Genomic DNA, 15,900 nt, shown 5'->3' on the forward strand with positions numbered 1-15,900 from the left:
AGAGACGGGGTTTCACCGTGTTAGCCAGGATGGTCTCGATCTCCTGACCTCGTGATCCGCCCGTCTCGGCCTCCCAAAGTGCTGGGATTACAGGTATCAGTCAGGGTTCTCTAGAGGGACAGGACTAATTATAAAAGGGAGTTTATTAAGGAGTATTGACTCACACAACCACGAGGTGAAGTCTGCCATCTGCAAGCTGAGGCACAAAGAAGCAAGTCCAAGTCCTGAAACCTCAAAAGTAGGGAAGCCGATAGTGCAGCCTTCAGTCTGTGGCCAAAGGCCCTAGAGCCCCCGGCAAACCAGGGGTGTAAGTCCAAGAGTGCAAAAGCTGAAGAACTTGGAATCCAGTGTTTTGAGGGCAGGAAGCATCCATGGGACAAAGATGGAGGCCAGAAGACATAGCCAGTCTAGTCCTTCCACATTCTTCTGCCTGCTTCATTCTAGCAGAGCTGGCAGCTGATTGTGCCCACCCAGACTGAGGGTGGGTCTGCCTCTCCCAGTCCACTGACTCAGATGTTAATCTCCTTTGGGAACACCCTCACAGACACACCCAGGAACAATACTTTGCATCCTGCAATCCAATCAAGTTGACACTCAGTATTAACCATCATAGTGGATCTATTCCTAGACTCTCTATTCTGTCCCATTGATCCTTATGTCTGTTGTTTTGCCAATACTATCACTGTCTTCATGACTATAGTTTTACATAAGTCTTGAAATCAGGTTGTGTGAATCATCCAACTTTGTTTTTCTTCTTCAAAATTGTTTCAGCTATTCTAGTTCCTTTGACTTTTTATATACATTTTATAATTACCTCATTGTTTTCTGAAACAAAAAACTCTGCTAGGATTTTTACTGGAATTGAGTTGAATTTAAAGATAAGTTTCGGGAAACTGACATATTAACAATATTGTCTTCCAATTTATGAACACTATCTCTCTACTTATTTAGGTCTTATTTAGTTTTATCTATGTTACAGTTTTCAGCATATAGATCTTATATGTAATTTGTTAGATTTATTTATGGTTTTGGTACAATTTTAAATTGTACATTTAAAGAAATCAATTTCTAATCATTTATTGCTAGTCTGTAGAAATATGATTGATTTTTGTTTATTAACTCTGTATATGGGAATCTTGCCAAACTTACTTGTTCTGTAGATCCTTTGGGATTTTTGACCTAGACAATGTGTCTCTATTATCAGAAATAGTTTTTTCTTCTTCTTTCCCAATCTGTTTACTTTTTATTTCTTTTTCTTGTGTTGTTGTGCTAGTTGGGACTTCCAGTTATAACATCAAAAAGAAGTGGTGAGAAAGGAGAACTTTACTTTAATCCTGATCATAGTGGAAAAGAAATTGTTTACCATGGGGTGTGATATTAGCTATAGGAGTTTTGCAGATGCACTTTTTCAGGTTGAGGAAATTCTCTTCTATTTCTAGCTTAGTGAGATTTTGTTGTTGTTGTTTGTTTTTGAAAATCTTGAATGGAAATTGTATTTTTTCATATGATATTTGCTTTTTTTTTTTTTTTTGAGATGAGGTCTTGTTCTGTTGCCCAGGCTGGAACGCAGTGGCACAATCATAACTCACTGCAGCCTCAAACTCCCAGGTTCAAGCAATCCTCCTGCCTAAGTCTCCCAAGTAGCTGGGATTATAGGCATGAACCACCACATCTGCTTGCTTTGCTTTTTATACTTACAGTGAGAAGTTCATATGGCTTTTCATAAGCCTGTTCAGATGGTGAATTATATGGATTAGTTTTTGAATATTGACTCAACCTTGTATTCCCAGGGTAAATCGCTGTTGGTCACAACATGATATCATTTTTTATATTGATGGATTTGATTTGCTTTAATTCATTAAGGAATTTTGCATCAATGTTCAAGCAGGATATTATTCTGTAAGTTTCCAAGTAATGTATTTGTTTTATTATAGTATTAGGATAATGCTGGCCTCATAGAATGAACTGAGACATGTTTTATCTTCAATTTTATAACAGAATTTTAAAAATTGGCATTATTTCCTTTTTCTTTCTCTCTTTCTCTTTCTCTCTCTCTCTCTCTCTCTCTCTCTTTCCTTCATTCTTTCAGACAGAGTCTCACTCTGTCACCCAGGCTAGAGGGCAGTGGCACAATCTCAGCTCGCTGCAACCTCCACCTCCTGGGTCTAAGCGATTTTCCTGCCTCAGCCTCCTGAGTAGTTTTGATTTTGATTACAGGTATGCCCCACCATACCCGACTAATTTTTTTTTTTTAAGTAGGGACGGGGTTTCACCACATTGGCCAGGCTGGCATCAAACTCCTGACCTCAAGCAATCCGCCCACCTTGCCCTCCCAAAGTGCTGGAATTACAGGCATGAGCCACCGTGCCCAGCGTAACTTAGTGATTTCTTCTTGAAAATACTTGAAAGAATTCACCAGTGAACCTTTTTGAAATTTGCATTGTTTCTTTTATAAAATACTTGATAGAATTCACCAGTGAAGTTATCTGAGCTAGAAATTTTCTTTGTATGAGAGCTTCTAACTACAAATTCAATTACTCAAATAGATTTAGGGCCATCTATTAGCCCACAATGATATCTACCTTCTGTTACTCACCCCCTTGTATAGTCCCTTCTCACATTATACCAGGGTTGGTCTGTGTGATCAATAGAATAGAGCAGAAGTGATGTTATGTCACTTCCAAGATTAGGTTTTTAAAGACACTGCTGACTAGGCATGGTGGCTCACGCCTGTAATCCCAGCACTTTGGGAGGCTGAGGCTGGTGGATCACCTGAGCCTAGAGAGGTCAAGGCTGCAGTGAGCCATGATCCTGCTACTGTGCTCCAGCTTGGGCAACAGAGTGAGACCTTGTCTCAAAATAAATATATATATATTTATACTTCAGAATATTTGCTTCAATGAATGTCAAATAATGAACCCACCTACCTGTTTTGATCTGACTCCTACTTCATAGGCCTGGCTCTCAATTCTTGCCATAGCCTGGTTCCATGCTCCTTATCCAAACAACAGAGATAGTTTTTTCTTCTTCCTTCCCAACAGAGAAGGAAATGCAGAAAAATTGCTAACCTGAGGTTGTGTAGGTGTGTGTAGAGGAAGAGGTGAGGTTGGGTTCAGAAAGGAAAGAAATACTAAACGACTGGGTATAGGCAGAGAAGAGAGAAAAGAAATGAAAATATGTTCAGGCTCTTCTACTCTTTCAAGGCTGGAACTGGACCTTATACTTTGCTTTCATTTTCTGTACCTAGGACAGTCATTTCCTTCTAATGGTGACTTAATACATTATGTTGACTCTTTGCCATTCTGTATCTTGTCAACAAAATTTGCAACTCAGACATTAATACTCTACTTACTGATTATGCTTACTGATTATGCTTGACACTCACCACTCAGGTTTAGATGCTGGAGATCATTTAAAGATAGCAAAGATGGTGGAATATAACTTATTTGATTATTGTATGCATGTAAACTAACCAAATTTCTCAATTCTCCTATATTTCTTGGAATCTCTCTGATTGCATTATTTGAGATATCAAGTTCTTTAAGTTGAGTCATATTAGATAGCTCTCCTGGAAGTCTTGTTAACTGCAACAAAGAATAAAAAATTATACTTTTATAAATACATCTTTGCATGACTAAAACTTTTTCTAAAATCAAATGAAAGAGTTTTGTCTGTTTTTGTTTTTGTCTTAAAAAGGACATATTTTATCATGTCACAAATTCTTTGTAACTGACTCTCCCTTCTGGCTAAAACCGACAAGATACTGTGCGATATCCAAGTACCTCCCCAATCTGACCAGTGCTTCTAATTCAACCCTGTGGCTTGCTACCCACTTTGCTCACATTCCCATTGCTCAGTGTTCATTGTCTCCTTATCCCTTTCCCCTCTCCCTAAATCTGTGTTTTGACTTCTTTCCTGCCCCCCAACCTCCCACCCCCAGAAGCCTTTTCCAACTACTCCATTCCACATTTGATCTCCTTATTCCTAGTCCTATCAACACCGCTTTTTTTTTTTTTTTTTTTTTTTTTTGAGATGGGAGATCTCGATCTGTCACCAGGCTGGAGGGCAATGGCGTGATCTCAGCTCATTGCAACCTCCACTTCCCGGGTTCAAGCGATTCTCCTGCCGCAGCCTCTTGAGTACCTGGGATCACAGGTGCCCAGCACCACGCCCGGCTAGTTTTTGTATTTTTAGTAGAATGGAGTTTTGCCATGTTGGCCAGGCTGATTTTGAACTCCTGATCTCAGGTGATCCTCCCACCTCGGCCTCCCAAAGTGCTGGGATTAAGGGTGTGAGCCACCTCACCAGGCCCCATTGCTTTTTATTCATCTTTTGTGTGCTTTTTATAGATTTTTTAAATGACATGATACACATGTTTTATACTTTTTGTATGTGTTCCCAAGCACAAAATGCATTTTGACCAAATGTTTAATAATGGAGTCACAGTTTGGCAATGTGACCTTAAATAAAAATTCCTACTACAAAAAGTGTTGCAAAATTGCAGGAATTAAAATATTCTATTAAGATGAAGAATACGCATATTTAGAGAAAATAGGGCCTTTATGAGTGGCTTTTGAAATAAAGGATGTTCTATGAACAAAACAATTTTGAATGTGTAGGCACCTCTGAAATAACTAAACAACAAGGTACATTCTGGATGTTGTGCTATATGTTCTTCCAGGTATAAAGGAAGCATAAGAAATAGTTTCCAACTTCACAGAGATTAAAATTTATTTTAGGGAACAGAATATATCCATATGAAAAAATCAGGAAATGGAATGAAGCAATAGGTAATCCAATGCCAAAATAATACAATTAATAACTGATGAATAAAAGTTTAGAAAAGGTTCATTACTACAAATCAGGTAACTCTCTGTAAAGAGTTACATAAAAAAAAAGAAAAGCTTTACATAAGTAAAGCTTCATGTAAAAAGTAGAACTTGAATAGCCTCTTAAGAATGAATAGGGGGCTGGGCTCGGTGGCTCACACCTGTAATCCCAGCACTTTGGGAGGCCAAGGTGGGGGGATCACAGGAATTCGAGACCAGCCTGGCCAACGTGGTGAAACCCCGTCTCTACTAAAAATACAAAAATTAGCTGGACGTGGAGGTGAGTGCCTGTAATCCCAGCTACTCAGGAGCCTGAGGCAGGAGAATCACTTGAACCCAGGAGGCAGAGGTTGCAGTAAGCTGAGATCGCACCACTGTCCTCCAGCCTGAGTGACAGAATATCATGCATAGTCATGGCTAGTGAGAAGCTGACCAGTAAAGAAAGGTGATGCAAAGCAGAGGGAGATTTGTTTGGATAAGGAGCATGGAACCAGGCTATGGCAAGACTGGAGAGACAGGCCTGTGAAGTAGGAATCAGATCAAAACAGGTAAGTGGGTTCATTATTTGACATTCAATGAAGGAAATATTCTTTAATTACCTTCTCAACATTTACTAGAGGTGGTGTCTGAGAGCTGTATGATGATAGGGTTCATATAGAAGGAAGGTTCCTGTTAGGCATCCTTCCTTTAGTAAAATAAAAGCCCTGTGATTAATCTGACTCTTCTTCAGTAAGTGACCATCTGCTATTACATAAGTTAATTATTTGGGCATTTCATTTCCACCCCAAGGGGGTTATCAATGATATTTTCAACTACATGGGATATTCTTTTTGACAGGAGTTCTTGTAAATCATTTTTTCCATTTGATGACCTTTGCAATGATGTTGCAAATATGTGGACTGTTTGCCTTGGGCAGCCACTCACTTTGAGTAGGCAACAGATATGCAATTTGGATTCCTGACAGGCAAGTATGATACATGGAGAACAGTCCTCTGCAATGAAGTCTGACAGCTTTGATAAGGTTTGCTAAAAGGGAGGAAGCTCCTGGCATAAATCTATGCATGAAGTGAGTGATAACCAAGGACGAGGTTGTAGACAGTGACACTGGAAAATGAGGGAGATAATCCGACAGCTTTTTTAGAGGAAAAGTGATACAATTTTGGTGTAAGATGAGGTATAACTGATGATGGAAAAGGAACAAGAATGATTTCATGAGTTTTAACCTGGCAGGTTTAAAAGAAAAACTGGCATCACAAACAGAAATAGAGAAGTTTTGAAAGGAGATGGAAGAAAAATGAGCTGACTTTGAAGTGATATTGAGTGTGTGACAACAAAAGAATAGAACATGTATAATTTCCAGGAAAAAAATGGGAACTATGGGACTACAGCACTGGTGTGAGATCAGCTTTAGTCATGTAGACTTTGGGATAATGTGCATGTAAGTGACAGCAGGTGTGGTGAGAAAGGAGTTAATAAGGCCGGGCGCGGTGGCTCAAGCCTGTAATCCCAGCACTTTGGGAGGCCGAGACGGGCGGATCACGAGGTCAGGAGATCGAGACCATCCTGGCTAACACGGTGAAACCCCGTCTCTACTAAAAATACAAAAACTAGCTGGGCGAGGTGGCGAGCGCCTGTAGTCCCAGCTACTCGGGAGGCTGAGGCAGGAGAATGGCGTAAACCCAGGAGGCGGAGCTTGCAGTGAGCTGAGATCTGGCCACTGCACTCCAGTCCGGGCGACAGAGCGAGACTCCGCCTCAAAAAAAAAAAAAAAAAGGAGTTAATAAAAAAGAGAGAGTTAAGGACATCATTGGAGATACCAACAGTTATCTTACAAGAGGAGAAAATGAGTGAGATGGTTATGAATCAGTCAATGAATTAACTGATTATTATATTGCAGAACTAAAAATTGTCTGTTAGTACAAAATCAACTTTTTAAATGCAAGGTGTATCATTATTCATTCCATCTGCTTAAGCAAGTATTCCCTGGAGTAGCTTTTCTGGAAATGTATTATATGATAGCTGTTATGTTAAAAATGGTCAAACAAGTTTGGGAAATATGGGAATATTTTGGGAAAATTAGTGCAAGACTCTTCAAAGCTTTTAATAGATCAGTATTCATTGTTATTCTTTAAGAGAAGAACCCAGTGCTTCTTAAAGCTATTTGATCACAGACACTGCTCCCCTCCTCCCTTTTTTTTTCTTGAGCAGACACTCATGGGACTAGGGCTTTTAGGAGTAGACTTTGGGAAGTCCTGACTTAGATAACAGCTGTGTTCTTTTCATTTGTTTACTAAGATCTTCATATAAATCAGTAATGTTTTAGTTTTTTAAAAATTATTTCCATAAAAGTTACTCCTAGAGTTTCAGTAAGATAAAATGCTAAACTCTAAAAATGTTAATTCTTATTGATCTAGTAATTCTTCAGGGAAAATTTCCTAAGGAAATAGTCTAAAATATGAAAAAGGCTATATTTATGGAAAAATTCATCACAGGATTATTATGAAGAAAAATTATAACATCCATAAATGCATAACAAGAGGATTAGATCTATAAATCATGTACTGGTTATAACAATTTATTGGGAAGATGATTATATCAAAGAAAAGTGCTTATTGGTTAAAAAAGGAAGAATTTAAAACTGAGTGTCTAGTCTTTTATAATTTCTTGTAAAACCATATGCATAACGGGAAAAAAGACTAAAAGTTGTGTCAACGTATGCCAGTATTTATAATACAATGATATGCTTGTGGAATGATTTTTGTTTTAATTTTATCACTTTCCAAACTTTCAGTAATGTGTTTATATGACATTTACAACTTTAAAACTCCTTTTACAATTACACCGAAACAAAAAGGAATCTATAGAATTGTCAGCTTTCATTGCTTCATATTTCATTTTAATGAAATATTTTCCTGTACAGCTTTTGTGTTGTGAAGTGTATTTTTAAGCCATGTTTGGTGGGGAGGGGGAAGCCTTTCATTTAAAAAATAAAATATTCCAACTCAATTTAAAACACACATATGGTACACACAGATACACCACAGCTTAAATGCTGATCCTCTCCAGTCTATCCTTCCCCACAAAGCCCACAGTCTCTTACCTTTCTCCCTTTTATCTGACTTATATTCAGCTGTTCCAGTGATTGAAGTTGGCACAGTTCAATAGGAAAATGAATAAATTGATTGCTTGAGAAGTTTAATTTCTGGATTCCTTTTAAATTACAGATGTCTGAAGAGATTTTCTGTAATTGGTTTTCTGAAAGATCAAGTACTCGCAAATTTTCTAAAGTACACAATTCTCTAGGGAAAGTTTCAAATTTATTACAGCATAAAATAAGTACATGGAGTGATATCATATTAGAAATAGATGCTGGAATTTTCTTTATTTGGTTTTTACCAAGATCCAGGTATTTAAGATTAATAAGAGAACAAAAGTGCTCAGAAAATATGAGGAGTTTGTTTTCACTCAATTCTAAATGAAGCAGTTGTTTACTGAAAGATATATCCACAGGTATTTCTGAAATATAATTTCCATTAACACTCAAATAATAAAGAGAATCTAAAGCACACAGTCCCAACGGAAAATATATTATTTTGTTATAATTCAATTCAATTTTAATTATTTTTTGGCAGTTTTTTATTTCAATGGGAACACCTGTGATTATGTTTCCTGAAAATTCTAGACTGCATATATTATTAAGGTGTGAGATACTGTCAGTTATTTTTACCATATTATTTCTGTTTACATGAAGTTTTCTTAAATTGTTAAGCTTATGGATGTTCCTAGGAAGTTCTGTTAATTTATTATCACTAAGAGTAAGGCATTCCAACATTGCACAGCAACATATTTTCTCTGGTATATTTTTCAATAAATTTTTATCAAGTATAAGAATCCTAAGTTCCCTGAAATTCTCAATTTTGTGTGAAATAACTTCCAATTTATTGTCGGCCAGTTGGAGTTCTTTTATTTTGAGTAACTGAAAAATTTCTACAGCCAGAAAGGTAAGCTTATTATGATCCAGTAAAAGTGTTTCTAAATTTTTAAGCTCCCTAATTTCTTTTGGCAAACTGCTAATCAGGTTTCCAGTAAGGTCTAGTGAAATTAACTTTGGAAGGAAGCACAGAGCTTTAGGAAATATTGTTAATTGATTATATTCCAAATTGAGAACCCGCAAGTATTTTAAACTAGGCAGCGTATCTGGTATATGCCTTAACTTATTTTTACCCAAACTTAAAATTTCTAAGTTTCCAAGACATTCTAAGTCAGAAGGAAAATTTTCAATGCAATTGTTATAAAAAAAGAGTTGTCTGATATTCCCAAGCTGAGATATTTCTTTAGGTATATGTGATATGTGGTTGTGACTGACGTTTAATATTCTTAAATTATGAAGTAACTGAATTTCAGATGGAAGTGATGATAATCCATTTTCTTGCACGGATAGAATTTCAAGTCCTAGCAAATCACCTGAGTCTGCCCCTTGAAAAGTTTTGATTTGATTCTTGTCTAAATATAGATGTTTTACATATTTGCTTTTTAAAATGTCCTTAGGAAATTCCTGCAAACCCTTGGCCTCAAGGTTAACTGTAAAGTTATCTGCCCCTAAGCCAAGTTGTTTCTGATTTTCTTCAGAGACTTGTGGACTAACTTCTCCTACTGTTTCATGAGATAGGAAGTTAACCAAAGCCTGATATTCTGCAGTCCTCCCAGTTAGTGATGATAAACTCTGTGAAGTTTCTGTTCTAGTGCTTGTTTCAGAAAATTGAAGATTTTTTTGTTCTTCATTTCTCTTAGACTTGCTTCCAGAGGAAGATGTTGACTCTGATGTAATCTGTCTAGGATGTGTTTCATAAATCTGGTTAGAAGATTTCCCTTCCAGGTAATCAGAAGCTTCGTTTATCAAATTTGATGTTTCTTTAATAAAGCCAGGCTCCTTCACTGACTGTGATCTAGATTCTTTCCTAAATTGACTAATAGTATCCTCTAGCTCCTCTGACATACCCTCCTTTTCAGACATCTTATTTGCTGATATGTTTTATGCCAATACAAAATTGTAACTTGATTTTAATTTTCATGTTTTTTCCTTTAAATCTACAAAACAAACGTTGAAATTAAAAGATGTAATAGAGATGTCAAAATTACAAATAAATCTTAATACAACTATTTTATTTTATAAGAAATAATTTAATACAAATACAAATAATACATTTATAACAAACTAATTTTATATATAATTCCTGGTTAAGAATGGTTTATTGATTGCTTGTACTTATCACATGTTACTCTTGAAATCACTTTAAAATTACAGAAAGAAACAAAAAAGATCAAAGAAAATGAGAACAAAGCCATAAGGGAATGAGAGGATTCAGCAAATTTCATGGAAAGCATAAAAGGGGGCCGGGTGCGGTGGCTCACACCTGTAATCCCAGCACTTTGGGAGGCCACAGTGGGTGGATCACTTCAGGTCAGGAGTTGGAGACCAGCCTGGCCTACATGGCGAAACCCTGTCTCTTCTAAAAATACAAAAATTAGCTGGGCGTGGTAGTGGGTGTTTGTAATCCCAGCTACTGGGGAGGTTGAGGCAGGAGAATTGCTTGAACCTGGGAGGCAGAGGTTGTAGTGAGCCGAGATTGCACCATTGCACTTCAGCCTGGACAACAAGAACGAAACTCTATCTCAAAATAAATAAATAAATAAATAACATAACATAAAAGGAAGAGCCAGTGGCCTACCATGCCACACGTAAAGAGTACCATTCTCATTGTGAACACTGGATGTTTACATATGGTACTAGTGTCTTGTTGTAACAAATTCAGTGCATTATGACAATTTTCTTAGGGGTAGAAGTGAAATGTCTTAAGAAAGGGTACGCTTTCTGTAAGAGTAAACTAGACATCAAACAGTCCTTGCATGGATTGCAACCTACCTGAGACTTCTGAGTGACTCCCGTGGTACCAGCACCAGCTGGGTAGCACCACTCCTTAGAAGTCTGGGTCACAGCTCTGTAAGTCCCTCCTCCAAGCTTGCAGTTTCTAAAGACCCAGTATATTCCCTTTGTCCCTTCAGCCTTAGGGATGGTAGCTACTTCCTATGTTTACTATCTCTGCGTTGCTGCAGTTCCATCTTTACCTTTTTAGTTCTCCAGTACTTGTCTAAGCAATTTCTTACATTAAATCCTGTCAAACTGGCATGGTTTGGGTATTCAGTATTTCTACTCTCCCAGAGAGTAGAAAAAGAGGGAACATTTTCCAACTTGTTTTATGAGGCTAGCACTAACCTCAATATCAACACCTAACAAGGACAATATGAAAAAGAAAATTACAGGCCAAATTTACTCAAGAACAAAAATGTAAAAATTCTAAACATTAGGAAATTATTCTAAATATTATAAAGCCATCAATATATAAAAAGCATACTACTTCATGAGTCAGTTGCATTTGTCCTAGGAATGCAAGTTTGGATTTAACAATAGAAAACTAATGTAATTTGCCACATTAAGAGATTAAAGAAGAAAAACTCATGTAAACATTGCAATAGATGTAGAAGTACTTGATACGTTGTAGCATTTTTCATAATTTACAAAGTAGGAATACATGGGAATTTATTTAATCTGCTAAAGGGTATCCATAAAAATCTGCAGTGAACATCATATCTAGTGGTGAAACACTGAAAACTTTTGAGATTGGAATCTAGAAAAGGTTATGCTCATCATTACTTCTATTTAACATTGTACTGAGACAGTAATTAGCCAGTGGCATAAGGCAAAAAGAAAAGGTATACGGATTAAAAAGGAAGAAATAAAATGGTCATTAGTCACAGATAATATAATTATATATGTAGAAAATCCAAGCTCATCTACAAGTAAACTATTAGAATAAATAAGAACATTAAGTAATATTGCTAAATACAAAGTCAATATACACAAGTCAATTTTCTTTCTTTTTTTTTTCTTTCTTTCTTTCTTTTTTTTTTTTGTGGGGACAGACAGTCTCACTCTGTCACCAGGCTACAGTGCAGTGGTGCTATCTTGGCTCACTGCAACCTTTGACTCCCTGGTTCAAGTGATTCTCCTGCCTCAGCCTCCCGAGTAGCTGGGACTACAGGTGCGTGCCACCACGCCCAGCTAATTTTTGCATTTTTAGTAGAGACGAGGTTTCACCATGTTGGCCAGGATGGTCTCGGTCTCCTGACCTCGTGATCCACCTGCCTCAGCCTCCCAAAGTGCTGGAATTACAGGCGTGAGCCTGTAAACGTTTTAGTTTTGGTAATTGCACTATGATTATGAAAAATGTTGATATTAGGGGAAGATAGATGAAGGGTAGAAAGGAACTTTCTTTACTATTATTGCAATTTTTCTGTAAGTCTAAAATTATTTCAAAATAGACAAATTTTTAAAGTGATCTGAGCTAAAATGTTCTAAAGTGTTTTTCATCTGGGGTCGTTAAGAAGTTATTCTGCTTGGCTGGGTGCAGGGGCTCACGCCTGTAATCCCAGCACTTTGGGAGGCTGAGGCGGGCGGATCACGCGGTCAGAAGATCCAGACCATCCTGGCTAACATGGTGAAACCACGTCTCTACTAAAAATACAAAAAATTAGCTGGGCGTGGTGGCGGGCGCCTGTAGTCCCAGCTACTTGGGAGGCTGAGGCAGGAGAATCGCTTCAACCAGGGCGGCAGAGGTTGCGGTGAGCCGAGATCACGCCATTGCACTCCAGCCTGGGCAGTAAGAGCAAAACTCCGTCTCAAAACAAAACAAAACAAAAAAACTATATGAAAAAGTCTTTCTCTCATTGTTTTCACAAGCACTAAGAGTCTCATTTAAAAACATGGCTGGGCGCGGTGGTTCACGCCTGTAATCCCAGCACTTTGGGAGGACCAGGCGGGCAGATCACTTGAGGTCAGGAGTTCGAGACCAGCCTGGCCAACAGGGTGAAACCCCGTCTCTACTAAAAATACAAAAATAAGTCGGACATCTGTAATCCCAGTGACTCGGGAGGCTGAGACAGGAGAATCACTTGAACCCAGGAGGCAGAGATTGCAGTGAGCTGAGATTGCACCACTGCACTCCAGCCTGGGCAACAAGTGCAAAACTCCGTTGCAAAAATACATACATACATACATACATACATACACACATACATACATACAAACAAATATTGCCGATTTGGTAGGCAAAAATATATGCAAATTCTGTTTTAACAAATATTAATAAAGTTGAACAATAACCAAATGTAATTTGTTACCTATCTGAAAAAGACATGCACATTCAGGGAGTTACAGCACTTTTTCATGTCGTGCAGCATCAATAAATTGTTTTCTAAATGTAGAAAAAGAGCACAGGCTAACGCAACGTGGGACAGCATGCAAAGCCATGAGAAGTGGGAAAATGGGAGAGAATCTGGGCGTGGCTTACAGGGCCACTGAAGTAAGACAAACCCTTCGCTTCACCTGTGGCCTCCCGCGGCGGCTGCGGCTCCTTTGCAGGACCGGTAGAGGGCGCGCGCGGTTGAGTCCAGCAATTGCGAGGACCTCAGCGGCCCGGCACTGATGCCTCTCCGGACTGTGGCTCCTCTTTCCCAGGCCGAAAGCCCTCCGCTCCGCTGCGCCCCGGCTCGGCCGCACCCACTGCGCGTTTGTGAGCTGGTCATCGGTCACACTGGGATACTCCAGGAGGAGGCGCGGGGCCTCCATTCAATTCCCTAAGAGGGACCCGCGCTGGCCGCTGCAGGCGGGTGGAGAACGCGCGTGTGAGTCTCTGGCTTTCGTACCAGAATCTCCCTGGGAGATTTTACAAGCCCCTCCAATGTTCTGATTGAATTGGTCTGGGGGTCGGTCCGGGCATCTAACGAGCAGCCGGGATGGAGAATTACGTCTGGATTCTGGTCCTCAGTAGTTCACTCACGTTAATCAACCCGCGTCCATTTTCGTGGGATTGTCTTGCTCCGAGGCCCTTCCACTGAGCTTTATTTTCCTGCCTGATTTAGGGGTCCGCTAACAGGATAAACAGCGGACCATACAGGTACAGTGAAAATGGCACTTGGTGACGTGGAGGACCCAGCTTGCCACCGTTGAGGCAGCTCTCCTCAGGTTCTTTTGTCTTGGTTATCCCCGAGCTATCTTCAGGAACCGACAGGCTACCCTACCCCACGCCCGGAATGAAGGCCAGTAACTGGAGGCCAGGAATAATCAAGCACGCTCTCATTTCAAGGAGGTGACGATTGTGCCCGTTTAAAAGGGATGCCTGAGACCATGAGGATTTGGAGTTTTGGAGGCGGATCTGCCTTTGGGGAGTGAGCGTAGGGCCCTGAGAGGTGATTGTGCTTTGAGACAGTTCCCGGGGTGATGTGTCCCATCATCCAAACATTGCAGCAGAAGTCAAAGTTACAGACTGTAGTTTACTTCCAGCTTTAACATTACCAAAATACGGTATTTGTCAGAAAACATGTAGTATCTGTATAATTTGAGAATGTAATTGAAGAACCCGATATAGAGCTTTTAGAAAGGGGAAATAGAAAACTTAAAAAGAATCTTGCTTGGTTTATTAATACCAACATCTAAAATACAACAAAATCGAATAAACCAATGAGTTTTATACCATGATTGAAATAAAATGCCACTATGTTCTTAAGAGTGCTAGTTTAACAGGAAATCTCCAATGCATTATTATCCAGACTCATCTCAAAGGTTCACTTTTCATTTGTATGAGCCCTTGCTATTTGGAGGGTAGGAGGGTGCACCTCGGTCTGGTGGCTGCCACCTTGATGAGGAGACACTCCTTGTTAACAGGATGGTTAGCCCACGGCTTTTCCCAGCCCCATTTTCCACACCCAGTAAATTGTTTTAGTTGATGGACCTCAGCTGCAGTTGCAATCATCATCAAATTCCAATTTTGAATTTAAAGGTGAATAATGAATGCAATGAACCTTCTAGAATTTATGAAGGGCAGTGATGTTCCTTTTTATCTAATACTTCTACATGTGTAGCCTTTCAGCATGCTATTTTGTGGACTGAATTTACAAACTGTCATTTGTTTAATGAACTGTAAATATAACATGACTAACTGAAAACACATACAATTTGCTGTTATTCCAGAAGTCTATGGATTTTGTTGTTTTGTTTACATAAAAGGTATTAAAAGCAGCTCCTTAGTATACTTACCTTCTTTACTCTGCATAAGCTTAATTTCTTAAGCTTAATTTGGCAATTTATGTAACCTTTTGTTTTTAGAATACAGAGTTTTCTTCCCCTTTACATTCCTGTTCTTTAGAGAGCTTAAATCCTAAGTTTCCGACTTGTGATTTAAACTCCACATGAGATAACAGGTTGGAATTTTATCTTTAATAATTTTATTTATAACTCAAAAGTAAGTTTCAAAACATTTAGTCATAGTAACTCCTATAATAGTGTTTATTTAATCCATCTTGGAGATTTTCTATTTCTGTATCTCTGATATATTTAACTATTCATTTGACTGTTAATGACTAAAAAAGGGGGAAACATTTTTACTGAAATCAGGAAAACTCTTTCAAACTGTTATACAAAAGAAAATATATGGTGTATGAACACCCATGTATTTTTAAATAGTAAATAACAGGTAAACCAAAGCTCATAAAATCCAACTTTTAAATATATATATATAATTAATTGTTAGTGAACTGTTTAAAATAAAGATACAGGTTGGCTTTTTTTCCTCCTAATGGTTATGTGTACAAAACTAAATTTAGTACTAATTTAAAGCAAAAAACTCAGAAAGGGAAAATGGCACACATTTGATTTAGGTGAAAATTATTTACTCATTTTTCTATCTGCAGGTGATTTATCATTTTTGGTTCTTTCCTTTCCACTGTCCAACTGGTATATAATCAGTAAATACAAACAAAAATACTAACATCTGTAAAATATAACTAGGAAGGCATGCTACAAAAGCATAACATAGCATATTCCAAAAGTCAACAAATGATTTGCTGGTTACTGGACTGAAATTATACTTACCTTATTTGCTCATAGAATTGAGTTCATGGCATAATTACATAATTCTGTGGCAAAGCATCTGGTATGCTCTAGGGGAGACATGTT

General features: G+C 38.3%; 1 protein-coding gene and 1 long non-coding RNA gene across 2 annotated transcripts in view; one reads left to right on the forward strand and one right to left on the reverse strand.

Annotated features, from left to right (window-relative positions):
• LRRD1 (leucine-rich repeats and death domain containing 1) overlaps positions 1 to 13,402 on the reverse strand; it is a 25,431-nt gene extending 12,029 nt beyond the window's left edge. Inside the window, exons 1-3 of the mRNA XM_011963237.1 lie at positions 13,238 to 13,402; positions 7,930 to 9,917; positions 3,386 to 3,584 (exon numbers count right to left, since the gene is read on the reverse strand). Coding sequence (XP_011818627.1) covers positions 3,386 to 3,584; positions 7,930 to 9,843 — 2,113 coding nt within the window. The 5' untranslated portion in view covers positions 9,844 to 9,917; positions 13,238 to 13,402. The remainder of the gene's footprint in view (positions 1 to 3,385; positions 3,585 to 7,929; positions 9,918 to 13,237) is intronic.
• Positions 1 to 14,964, forward strand: part of LOC105527050 — a 36,904-nt gene extending 21,940 nt beyond the window's left edge. The window contains exons 2-3 of the long non-coding RNA XR_001004186.1: positions 9,621 to 9,705; positions 13,125 to 14,964. This is a non-coding gene — a long non-coding RNA (uncharacterized LOC105527050). The remainder of the gene's footprint in view (positions 1 to 9,620; positions 9,706 to 13,124) is intronic.
• The last annotated feature ends 936 nt before the right edge of the window (positions 14,965 to 15,900 follow it).

Source organism: Colobus angolensis, unplaced genomic scaffold (assembly GCF_000951035.1).
Source record: "Colobus angolensis palliatus isolate OR3802 unplaced genomic scaffold, Cang.pa_1.0 Scaffold605, whole genome shotgun sequence".
Lineage (NCBI taxonomy): Eukaryota > Metazoa > Chordata > Mammalia > Primates > Cercopithecidae > Colobus > Colobus angolensis.